General features: G+C 35.4%; 1 protein-coding gene across 1 annotated transcript in view; it reads right to left on the reverse strand.

Moving 5' to 3' along the window:
• Positions 1-8,476: 8,476 nt before the first annotated feature.
• LOC103071084 (potassium voltage-gated channel subfamily H member 5-like) overlaps positions 8,477-13,956 on the reverse strand; it is a 135,805-nt gene continuing 130,325 nt past the window's right edge. The window contains exon 5 of the mRNA XM_007469193.1: positions 8,477-9,424. Coding sequence (XP_007469255.1) covers positions 8,477-9,424 — 948 coding nt within the window. The remainder of the gene's footprint in view (positions 9,425-13,956) is intronic.

The following is a 13,956-nucleotide window of genomic DNA, read 5'->3' on the forward strand; positions in this document are numbered from 1 at the left end:
ATCACATGAAGTTTTTGCATTATTTCCTTGGCCAATACATAAATAAATTGTTTCCAGTGAATTAACCCTTACAGATAGAGGCATTTTTAATATCCCAATTTCCCACCAATATGGTTGCAGTGGCAAAAACATTTACAAACTTGCAAAAATAAATTCCCATTGTAATATTAGTGTTATAGTCAGGAATTTGCAGTATAGTATACAAAATGCTGCAACTAATGTAAACAATGTCACTAGAGCATAGAATAAAAAGAAACCTATAGTTTTTAATATATCATAAATATGCACATTTTACTTTGTGTTGTCTGAGTACCAAGCACTTCTAGGAATCATTGCTTTTCCCATAAACTACAGTGGATGTGTAGGGTAGAAATGGGTCTAAACTGGTTTCCAATTTCAATGTGGCAGCAATCATATTGTTCCTAATATAAAATGCATGTTTTATCTCTCTTTAACTGTGAATTGGATCTAAGGAGGAAGATGACTGCTCAATGGAAGACACCAGTGCTGCCAATAAGATGGAAGTGAACAAGACATTTATACCATCTTTGAAAAAGAACATTGAGAATTATAACATGAAAACATTGCTGCACAGATCAAAAACCTATCCTTGCCACTATTTTCCTAAATCTGAAAGATTTTAAATAATCTTGATTTTAAATAAAAGTACATTTGGCTTTTGTATAAACTGACAATGCATGGCTGTGACATAATATACCATTATTAAAGACCCAGGTCTATCAAAATATCTTTGACATGAAATTCAAAATGAATCATTATTGTGATTTTGCATAGTTTGCTAGCTATTCTTCCTGTTTGCTCAATCATGGCCTCATCAGGAATCTTTCCCATCATACTTTGGTTGGAAAAAACTGAAGAGCAAATGAGGGATCCATGACACCAACACCTCTGTGACTTACAATAATCTTTATGTTGTTTTAATCACAAAGTCCAACTTCCCAATAGAGAGTCTGACCATGGAAGGAAGAGGTTAAATTCATGTCATCAAAGACGATTTAGCAGAGAAGGAGGATAAAATATTTGGCAGTGAAATACTTAATTTGGTTGCTATGAATACCCAATCTGGTTTATTCAGGCATCAATGTAGATATTTTGGCCTTGACTGGTCTGGTCATTCAACAGTTAGTAAATAGGCATGAAGGAGAGCGCGGTCAGATCCTCTTGACTTTACTCCATGAAGATAGAGCCCAACCAGCCAAATGTTTATGGGCCTGGGCTTCTAGGTAAGAACTAGAAGTTCTAAACTCAGTTGATGGGGGAGCACTCATTTATATATGTATTAAGGCCCCAGTATTTGACAAACTTTGACACCGCTTCCTAATGTTTCATTAAAGTCTTAACTATGGTTTTGACAATGTGTTATCTCTAAATAAATAAATAAATAGTTAAGAGCATCACACAGAGAAAACACATTGAGAAAGTAACAGCTATACCTAACCCTCTTTTTTATTTTCCTCAGTTATAATTCTGGCCCAACTGTACTTTTAGGTCAGTTGTTCTTTGAACAAATGCATTTAGATGTAGCACAAGTCATGACCATACTTAAATAGTAACACAGTGATAATGTAAAAGCCAGGGATGAAAGTGAGCTAACTATAAAAACTTTATACAGTGTCACTGGGGTCCTCCCCAGTTGTTCTGAAAAAGGTAGAATGGTCTTTTCCATGGTTACCTCTTGCTGTATTATCATCAAAGTGAAAACAAGATGGTTTGGGCTGAAGATCCCAGAGTATAATGTAATACCTTGTATTTTCTCCTTATCTCAAAACATTATCTTAAAAAAATCTCAACGGATAGAATAAATCACATTAAGAATATTAACATTTTTTTCATTAGAGAAAATTATTTAAACTCTCTGAAGTAAATATACATACAAGAGGCTCATTAAATTTGGAAATAATACAAATTGCTATTCTAAGCTGAAACAGTTCATTTGGATAATGCATTTAATAGTAGTTTGGCCAGGAAGCCAACAGTGGTACAAAAAAAAAAAAAAAGATTAAAAGATCTGCATAATCTACTTAAAATTCAGTGGGTCAAAAATAAATTTTAGAAATAAAATATTTCCATAGTCTCACCCAAACCCCAATATTAAAAATTAAGAGAGATTATAGAAAAAAACCTGAATGTTTCTTGCTTTTCTTGACTATCATGCATTACCTCTTTGGGTTAAAATTCAGTTGGAAAAGGAAATGTTAATACCAGTGACCACAACTTGCCTCTTACTTATAACCACATTTGGTGACTTACCTCTACTGGTAAGTTGTTGGGAGAAATAAAGGAAGATCTCATTACTGGGATAGGGCACCTTGTGCTTGCAATAGTTATGACTTCAACCTCTGTCATTTATTCTAACCTATTATGAAAAATAAAAATTTATACTTATATAATAGAGTGAAATTTTTAAAAATTATTTTAAATTCAGGAAACTTTAAAAGTACACGTCTTGAAATATCTGAAATTTGTGGTTGGGCTAGATAGCCCTTGCAAATGTCAGTATTTTATAAAGTGAAGTTTTCTCTCCAGGGTCTGCCTGCCTGTGTTAGAATCTCAATAGCTATGCTATCCTGACAAGTTCCCTCATCTATTATCCAGCCATATATATATATATTTTTTTTTTGATGACTAATGGAAGATCCAGACTTAGCCAATCCTTCTCATTGAGAAGGCTGCACATACTTACACAGAGCAGTCAATAAATGTAAAGCAATGTACACCAGTAAAGCTAAGGGAAGACAAAAAAAAATTCTATATAAACTCACCAAAGTTGATCTGATTGCACCCATAAGCATTGCCAGTGACCATGCTTAGCTCTCCATGCACTAAACTGCGACCTCCATTATGCTCTTCTTTGTAGATCTGTCCCAAACGTGAAAATGCAAATCCTGATTTGGACTCCTGTGAACTCATGCAGTCTGGCACCACTGTCCTACTTAAAACCTGACTCTTTTTGTTCTGATCGTGTAGTCCCACATGTATCACCTCTTGATATGTTTTCCTAGACCAAGATAAGAAGAATATTTCCTATAATGTCAAATTAATCTATATCAACCCTCTAAATAATAATAAATGTCATGCCACACCTGTAAGAGTTTTTATTATCTAAGCTGCTAACATTTAGCTTGTTAAGTACAAAGTTTACACTGAGAGCAAGTTGACTGAAAATATTTATTTACATATGCAAATACATATGTAATATGACTGTGAGTTGGAATGCCAAGGGTCCATCACAGCAGATAAAAATATAAACGTTACTGACCACTTAGCAAATAACTTATAAGGATTACAACGCATAGTAAAAAGTCATGGTCAATGATGACCAATCCCCTTAAACCTCCTCTAATACTTCTTGAAAGTCTCAGGCATTTATAACTAGTCTTCATTTAACTTGAGAAATTGTGTCTGTTTTCAAAATAATGCCTAATTCCTAATTTGTAATAACAATTTTAAAATTCTGATTTGATGGAAAGATTAGAAAACCCAGTAAGAGATCTAAATATCTCTTGTAGTACATTAAAATTTCCCCTTTGTTTCTACATGCTCTTGTTATTTTCTTTACTCAAAGGGTCACGGCAAATGTAGTGACTGCAGGTTTGACTGTATCTCTTAGTTTACAAGACTGTCTTTGCAGAACGAACAATTGTTAACAAAATGAATCTCATTTTTGAAAATAAATTTTTACATGCTCTTAAGTGGCTTCTTTGAGTCACCAATATTACTAATTACAAATTATAACTTTTTAAAATTAAAACACTCTCATTAGGATACAACATGAGTGGTTTTCTAATGTAATTCAAATGATTTCCCTTTTTTAAAACTGTTTTTTTTCCAGTTCAAGATACACACTGAAAAACTGATTAGTCATTGGAAAGGATTCTTTCATAGTTAAAATTTTGTTATAAGAACATCTACCTATGTGGAGCCATTATCTCGAGAAAGTCATGATTATTTTCATACAAAGAGTTGAAGATGAGCTATACCTTGAATATTCACCAAGTTGTTTACTTTTTCTCACAAAATTGAGAATTTCTGCTGAGCAGTATGATTAGGTAGAATAAGAAAAATCATAATATTTACATATGCCTTTTTCTTATTTCTCTCTTCCTTCCTAAAAGTTCTTCATTCTTTCCATGTTTATTTGATTAGTAGCTCTATATTCCCAGATAATTTTCAAGTCTTATACTTACATGCCATTGGCCAATAATTATTTAGCTACTTATGCCTTTCCCCACCAACCTCTGACCAGAGAAGTCTTCTCTAAAACCTAGAAGAATATTTAGAAAGTGCATCTTGGCTAGTCTGCTATGAATGAAAAAAATAATTTGTCTTAATGTTATTTTCATCTGAGAGGAAGATGATTTTCCACTGACCTAATATCATCTTGGTGAAAGAAGGGAGCAGTTCTTACCTTCATTGTATTATTTATCAGTAGGGAAACTGAAGCCCCAGATACACCAAAAAAGTTAACTTGCCCAAAGTTACAGTGTGATTGTGGCAAAGCTAGATGCAGAATCCAAGACAGAGCTCAGATATTCACCCTAGGCTTGAATTCCAGTTTTCCAAAAAGTTGTTCTTTCTTCTCTCCCTTTCTGTCTAGACCACAAGAGAAATACACTTATCATAACAAAGTATGAAACACAACATTCACGTGATTACAAATATTCTTATTTTAAAGTTATCCATGTATGATATGTACATTCTAGACAAATTTTCTTATTACCTACATAAAATTTTGGAAGAGATAGATATCTTAAAAGATAGTGGAATTTATTAGGGATATGACAAATAATTTCACTAGTATCAGCCACTGCACACTTCAAAAACAGTCACTGTTCTGAAGACTAACTTTTTTTAAAAAAAGGTTTCTAAAAGAATTTAGTTATTTAAAATAGAACAGCAAATGGGTCAGATCTCACAGGTGAACCAAATCTCCTTAAATTTAAGGATGGACACTCCGGTTTTCATTTGGGCTCCAATAAGATTAACTTTCAAAATGCAGTTTAATTAGTGGTCATAATTAATATTCTTAAAGTGCTGGGTACTCCTGGAGTATATATTTGTTCTTAGGAGCAAGTTAAAATCCCAAATTTTCTAATTCTCTTGTTCTGATCTACATAATTTTTTAACTGAATACTTAGGACGCTCATACTTCTATACTTAATGTAAGATGAAACCAGTGTCCTAATAAAAATTTTCCATTTTAACAATGAAGTATGTGTCTCTATTCAACGTCTATGCCTGGACCATTCTAAGGACTATTTATGTCAATGTGGGACACGAGCAGCTTTGGCATTGTCATCTGCCTTTCATGTTCCTATTTGCCTTTTATCATAAGCTCCTCTATTTACTAGATCACATTTAGTGCAATAATATCCTAATACAGACTGATAAACCTTGTCGTTATGATATGCAGCTCACATTTCCGTTTTTGTTTGACTTCTGTTATCACAGTACATTACAACCACCTGTCCAGGGTACAGCATCTGATCTTACACATTATCACAGAAAACTATTGAAGGTGTATAAGTTGCTTTGGAAAATGTTCAAATTTTAAATACATATCTATTTACTCCCATTATTCCATTGTTCAGAAAGATAATAATACAAAATTTTACTCTGGATGCACTGAGAGCATCTATACAGTACAAGAATAAAACATGCAGTCATCTGGTCCCCCCAAAGAGAATCTACTGTCTTTGTGCTGGTTGAGGCAACACAGAACATGACTGTATCATTACTGCACGTATTAAAGCAAGTGCTCACCCCTCATTCAGATCTGAGTAAGTTTGACTGGAAAGAGTTGTGGAATCTGGAAACCTAAAAGACTACTCTACATACAATGTTTGCTGAACACATGCATTCCGGCTGAAAACAACAGAGTGCATTCAGCACTTCATCATATCATGCACACAGGAACAGAGGTGGCTGGAAAAGAAATTCTGTGATAACTGCACCATAAATAAGCAACCGATACTCTTCCCATTTTTGTGACAACCTGAAGTAGTTCTAAAGTATATGGTTCTTTCCTCTATATATGAACATCGATATTGTAGGTCAATTAGATGAAGCTCTGAGTCAATGTCAGAACACAGCAGATATTAGCAACACTAATAAGCAAAGGCATGGATCACAACTACAAACCGCGCTGCTGTTTCACAGTCACTCATACCTTCACACCAACTGTTATTTCTGAAGCACATGGCTAAAGTTAAACTAACCATTTCTGTACTCAGATTATTTTTACCACGCACTTTGAAAGCTTAGCCAAGCTTGTCTCATACATGGTTAAATAGAAAATACCCTGAAATTCAATAAATATCTGAAGTCAAGAAGAAGGTACCATCCTCATCATAAAAGCAACAGAGTCTTAATTTCAATGTTGATTTCTTACACCATGGTTACCTCACTGTCTTGTGCCTATGGTAGGTAGATATTGTAGCATAGCATGGAGATGTGTTCCCCTGAAAACTTCCATTTTGAGAAATGGAAGCTATGGGCACAAAGAAAGGAAAATGGAACCCCTGCACATAACATCTGTTCTGAGACTCCTGGATTTAAGAGGCACATCTTGTGGGCATGTGAAGAACCTCTAATAGAAGTTCTAAAATATCAACTGTTTTTATAAATTACTTTGTTTTTCACTTCTCCAGTCTGATGGTCGTAACTTGTTTTTCAGTTCTGTTGTTTTTGTTTGGGAATCCTCAGAGATAGTTTAAAAAGCTCATAAAAATGTCTACAATACATCAAAATATCTCCTTTGATTTTGCTATCATCTTGTGTATGCTAACATATATGTACAGATGGTCATATATGTAATAATATACAAATTACTGCTATAGATTTTCAACTTGATGCAAACATTAACTGCCCTGCTCCTGCTGTTAACTGTCATGCATGCACCAATTTAAAAGGATGCCTCTCTGATCAACTTTATAAACTAAACTTTAGTCAAAAGAAATAAAGTTTTCTAGGTTCTCACAAATGAGTGTACATTTTATTCTCAATACACAGCATTTAAGAGTCTAGCTATACACAGCCTTTTGTTACTTTTTTTTTTTGGTTGATAATAGGCACTTTCTAAGAAGAGAATTTGTGGCCCAAAAGACTCTGAAATTCAGTCTTTAGTACCCCCCTTTCATGAGCGGATCTGTCCGAGCTGTGGTAGTCTATTGTATCAACCCAGCAGAAGTCCAGCAGTAGAACTGTGTGCAAAAAAAGCTTTAGAAAATTGTAACCAGAATAAAATTATAGAAAAGCAGTTGTCTGAGTTGAGCAACTTAACGCCTACTATTTAGTTTTCTAACCACATTTCATGTATTACCTCTATAAGCACTTAAGAATCAGGTGTGAACAATTCTGTACCCATGTTTCTTTCTAAGTCACAAATAAGCTACAAAAACTTGTCTATTTATATTCTTTTTTATTTTATATCATTCTAGTTTAATTTTTGATATGATTACTTAAATGTATTTTGTTTGCTTGTTTCTTTGCTAAGAGCCTTTTAACTTCACCCTTGAATAAGTTTTAAAAAAACAAAGTTAGAACATTCATGACCTTTGGAAAATCACCATCTCTAACATGAGTTGTTAAAAGGCCCTTTTACCCTGTGATGCAGTATTTCTATAATATACACTATATTAATAGTTTCATACTTATGGGGTTGATAAAATCAGCTTATAAGATGGTGGCTGTTATTTAAGACAGAGGAAGTAGGGATATCCTTACATAAGAGTTTATGATTACTATCTAAGTATAATGTTAAAAAAGGAGAGGTATAGTTGAGCAAAAATGCAATTCATGCACAAACCCCATAGCAATAAGTTCTCAGCATCCCATACAGCTATCTGACTGAGGCAACAAAACAGTCATTTAAATGGAGCAAACACTGCCTATTGGGGAAAATAACCTAACACTAAGTTACAGAAAAATATCCTATGGAAAGATATCACAAAATGGCACTAACATTTTAAAATGTTGAATGCTTCCCTGGCATTAATTTATAATTTTAACTTAACAGAAGAGTGAGGAAATGAAAGCTCAATACAGTCGGCCTGAGATCAAATTTGTCATGGCAACATTGGCAGGTTGGACCCTGATTCTTTAACTATTACATTGCCTTGGTTAACAAAAATCATACCTTTTAAAAGTATAGAGATTATAAATAAATGTAAAGTGTACATGCAGTCAACTGCATAATATACAAGCGATATCTATGTTTTTAATAATTATCTTCTTTGGCAGGCCAGAATCCAGCTGGACATGCAATATTTACATATCAAAATCCATATTGTGTTCATCATATTGAAAGCAAGTGAAAATATATATATATATGTATATACTGTATATACACACATATGTATATAGATGTATATACTGTTTTTAATATATTAACAAATATATATGTGTATATATATATGTATATATATGTGTATATATATATATATATATATATATATTAAAAGTGGATTTCATCTTTGTCAGATTCAGGTGACTCAGGCCTTGAAACACTAAAAATATCCTGACATGGTATTTGGGGAGGTACTTGGAGCGGCATTTGGGATTTGGGAGAAGAGGTCGGGGGCACACTTTTCTCTGAAAGTATTTTTAAAATTTCTGCCACCTGCTTCTCCAGGGCAGTCATTCTGCAGCTTAGCAGCTGAATGTCCTCTTTGAGTTCGTGTTTGACTTCCTGCAGTGTGGTCTGTAAGGCCTGCTCAGGGATCGGATAAAAGGGGTGCTTGGCATCAGCCTGGATGGGGCTATGCTCTAGTGGACTTCGTGCCTCCCCAGCCTTATCCAAAAGAAGGTCACTTTTTGTAATCCCACTGTCACAAGAATCTGTTTTTCTTAGTGGATTTTTGGTGACACTGTTCTCTGAATCACTGCCCTTGGGGTCCTCGGAGAGTAGCCCCATCGACTCAGCTTTAGTGACATTATTCCAGTCTTCCTTCTTCTCCTCATGGGCTCCCATATTATTCTTGAGTCGCAGCCACCCTTTCCCATTTCCATTCTTCATTCTTATGGGGCTGTTGACTTTGAGACATTTGGGGTCAGCACCGCCACTGGGCTTGAGTTCCATGGCATCACGGTTGTTTTGTTTGAGGGACTCGCTGGTTTTCACATAGGCCAGAGATGTCTGAATGGGCGTAATCTGTGACACGGTGACCACACTGGTGCCAGTGATGGAGGCTCCGTTCTGTAAGGAGCGGCTTTCTACCTGCAGCTGGTTCCGCTCAGGGTCACTCTGCGTTGACCCCTGATTCCGCAGCTCCTTCTGCTGCTTGAACTTCTGGAAGAGCTTTCTTACCGGGTGGTCCACGGGTATGCTGAGGGTGACCTCATTCTTTTGCCTGAGGCGCTCCTCCTCTTCTTTCTTCACATCACTGATTTTGCGGAAAATGATCTGTGGAGGGGGAGAGAGATAAAAAACATGATTATAAAAACAGTAGGCATAGAGGGAACTTACCTCAACATAATAAAGGCCATATATGACAAACCCACAGTCAACAGCATTCTCAATAGTGAAAAACTGAAACCACTTCCAATAAGATTAGGAACGAGACAAGGTTGCCCACTCTCACCACTATTATTCAACATAGTTTTGGAAGTTTTAGCCACAGCAATCAGAGAAGAAAAAGAAATAAAAGGAATCCAAATCGGAAAAGAAGAAGTAAAGCTGTCACTGTTTGCAGATGACATGATACTATACATAGAGAATCCTAAAGATGCTACCAGAAAAATACTAGAGCTAATCAATGAATTTGGTAAAGTAGCAGGAAAAAATTAATGTACAGAAATCTCTTGCATTCCCATACACTAATGATGAGAAACCTGAAAGAGAAATTAAGGAATCACTCTCATTTACCATTGCAACAAAAAGAATAAAATACCTAGGAATAAACCTACCTAAGGAAGCAAAAGACCTGTACTCAGAAAACTATAAGACACTAATGAAAGAAATCAAAGATGATACAAACAGATGGAGAGATATACCATGTTCTTGGATTGGAAGAATCAACATTGTGAAAATGACACTACTACCCAAAGCAATCTACAGATTCAATGCAATCCCTATCAAACTACCTATGGCATTTTTCACAGAACTAGAACAAAAAAGTTCACAATTTGTATGGAAACACAAAAGACCCCGAATAGCCAAAGCAGTCTTGAGAACGAAAAACGGAGTTGGAGGAATCAGGCTCCCTGCCTTCAGACTATACTACAAAGCTACAGTAATCAAGACAGTATGGTACTGGCACAAAAACAGAAATATAGATCAATGGAACAGGATAGATAGCCCAGAGATAAATCCATGCACATATGGTCACCTTATCTTTAATAAAAGAGGCAAGAATGTACAGTGGAGAAAAGACAGTCTCTTCAGTAAGTGGTGCTGGGAAAACTGGACAGCTACATGTAAAAGAATGAAATTAGAACACTCCCTAACACCATACACAAAAATAAACTCAAAATGGATTAAAGATCTAAATGTAAGGCCAGATACTATAAAACTCGTAGAGGAAAACATAGGAAGAACACTCTACGACGTAAATCACAGCAAGATCCCTTTTGATACCCCTCCTAGAGAAATGGAAATAAAAACAAAAATAAACAAGCGGGACCTAATGAAACTTAAAAGCTTTTGCACAGCAAAGGAAAGCATCAATAAGACAAAAAGACAACCCTCAGAATCAGAGAAAATATTTGCAAATGAAGCAACGGACAAAGGATTAATCTCCACGATATACAAGCAGCTCATGCAGCTCAATATCAAAAAAAACAAACAACCCAATCCAAAAATGGGCAGAAGACCTAAATAGACATTTCTCCAAAGAAGAGATATAGATTGCCAACAAACACATGAAAGAATGCTCAACATCACTAATCATTAGAGAAATGCACATCAAAACTACAATGAGGTATCACCTCACACCAGTCAGAATGGCCATCATCAAAAAATCTACAAACAATAAATGCTGGAGAGGGTGTAGAGAAAAGGGAACCCTCTTGCACTGTTGGTGGGAATGTAAATTGATAAAGCCACTATGGAGAACAGTATGGAGGTTCCTTAAAAAACTAAAAATAGAACTACCATATGACCCAGCAATCCACTACTGGACATATACCCTGAGAAAACCATAATTCAAAAAGAGTCATGTACCATAGTGTTCACTGCAGCACTATTTAGAATAGCCAGGACATGGAAGCTACCTAAGTATCCATCGAAAGATGAATGGATAAAGAAGATGTGGTACATATATAAAATGGAATATTACTCAGCCATAAAAAGAAACAAAACTGAGTTATTTGTAATGAGGTGGATGGACCTAGAGTCTGTCCTACAGAGTGAAGTAAGTCAGAAAGAGAAAAACAAATACCGTATGCTAACACATATATATGGAATCTAAAAAAAAAACAAAAAAGGTTCTGAAGAACCTTCGGGCAGGACAGGAATAAAGATGCAGATGTAGAGAATGGACTTGGGGACACGGGGAGGGGGAAGGGTAAGCTGGGATGAAGTGAGAGAGTGGCATGGACATAGATACACTACCAAATGTAAAATAGATAGCTAGTGGGAAGCAGCTGCGTAGCACAGGGAGATGAGCTCGGTGCTTTGTGACCACTTAGAGGTGTGGGATAGGGAGCGTGGGAGGGAGATGCAAGAGGGAGGAGACATGGGGATATATGTATATGTATAGCTGATTCACTTTGCTGTACAGCAGAAACTAACACACCATTGTAAAGCAATTATACTCCAATAAAGATGTTAAAAAATTAATAAAAATAATAAAATTATCTTATTGAAAATAAATAAATAAAAAATAAAAACATATGACTTTATACTTGTGTGACAAGATACCAATTGTACTTTGTTTTACAAAGAAAACCCTTAAAGATAGGGTAAGATCATTTCTAAAGGGAAAAATATTTCAATGCCAGTTAACAGATGCAATACACTTAAAATTCAACATAGAAACACTGATGAAGCTTGCTTAGCTTACTTAGTTCCACTTCCTTGCATATCAGAGAGGGAGTATAGTAAAGAGACAGCTGAACAGAGCTATTTGCTTTCACGTTCATGTTCCCATTTCATAGAAAATATATAAATATATAAATGTAAACATTTATGTTAGTATATATATACATGTGTGTATACTTTTATGTGTAAGAAAACATTTATCTCAATTTTCCTTGCAGTACATCACTATTTGTTGTAAGGTTTTCTTTTGAATCATATAGATATGATCCAAAGCCATTTTTTTTTTTTTTTTTTTTTTTTTTTTTTTTTTACGCGGGCCTCTCACTGTTGTGGCCTCTCCTGTTGCGGAGCACAGGGTCCGGACGCGCAGGCTCAGCGGCCATGGCTCACGGGCCTAGTTGCTCCGCGGCATGTGGGATCTTCCCGGACCGGGGCACGAACCCGTGTCCCCTGCATCGTCAGGCGGACTCTCAACCACTGCGCCACCAGGGAAGCCCTGCAAAGCCATTTTTAATGCCATCCTCTGTTTAGAGGCCAAATGGTAAGAGTTCTAGGCTATAAAACTACTGAAAAGTTAAACAGTTTACCAACATAGCACCTGGGTTGGGTGGGAGGAGGGATTAAATTTATTTATGTGGCTCCAGAGGGCAGAACAAGGATTTATACTTAGAAGTTTCTGGAAGGTAAATACCAAGTCAGTATACAAATTTCATGTCCAACTACTACCTATTAATTGAATAAACTGCCTTGAAAACTCATGAAACTCACACCACTGAAATAGCCAAACAGAAATACGAATGTTGTCTGTGTAATACTTTCACTGAGGAGGAGGTTGGACTCTTCAAACTCCAATATTCTTTAAAATTCAAATAAAAAATTAAATACATAGTACATGTAGTATTAGATGACTATTCACAAATAAGTAAGCATAAATTTTATTAAAATATATTTTGAAAATAATACTGGGAAGAAGTTACAACTCCATCAAGAGAAATTTAATAAAAGGCTATGTAAGAAATTATTACCGCTTATATTATCAGAGTTAGAAGTGAATTTGGTAAGCGTGAGATTTTTGCTCAGTCATCTAAAGAGCAAAATAACTGCGGATGAGGGTTATAAGGAATATTCACAAGGGAGTTATATTAATGTGCTTTCAGAATCAGAAAATTTTATGACGCTAGCAAAATTTCTTACCTCCATCACCCTCTCTCATAAAGCTGTTGGTTAGATTAGAAATACATGTGAAGCACATAGTCTCCAGCACATAACAGACATTCAAAATATGCTGGTTGTCTCCCTTGAACTCTCGTAAAATACTTCCTGTTTGAAAACATTTTCATCACCTCTTGGAGATTCAGCAGCTTCCAGGAATAACATATAGTCATTGACCTTATATTAGAAACCAATACTAGTGATGATCACTGTAAACACAAAAGTCAAGGAGAAGCAATCCTCCATCTAAAAGCACATTTTCTAAATTAAGATTGATACACGAAATACAGCTTATCAAGTGGCAATAATTTGTATTTTAAAATAAATATTCTCTAAATTCAATAACTGTCTATTAACACCAGCATATTTTTCCTTCTCTACTGGCACATGAAATTGGGTATTTTTTAAAAATGTAATGCTAATCTCTAAGTCTGACATCAAAGTTCTGGGAGTTTAATTAGAAGTCTTTCAAAGGGTTGACATGTTTCTTATGCTTCCTGAGTAAACAGGGCTTGTGCTAAACCTTCAAGATATTAACACTCTTTGGACAGGACAAATCAAAACATGGAAACACAGATACTCTATTCCTATATCATCCCCGTTCACTGAAAAGGCATTTACTTTGATTCCATCAACTGACATGACATCCTCCTTCCCACTCCGCTCTGACCTTGTTTGCCTTTTTAAAGGTAGTTACTTAACCTTGGAAAGACATAGCCTTAGTGCAGTGTGGTAACTGAGAT

This window comes from Lipotes vexillifer, unplaced genomic scaffold, assembly GCF_000442215.2.
Source record: "Lipotes vexillifer unplaced genomic scaffold, Lipotes_vexillifer_v1.1 scaffold958, whole genome shotgun sequence".
NCBI classification, from domain to species: domain Eukaryota; kingdom Metazoa; phylum Chordata; class Mammalia; order Artiodactyla; family Lipotidae; genus Lipotes; species Lipotes vexillifer.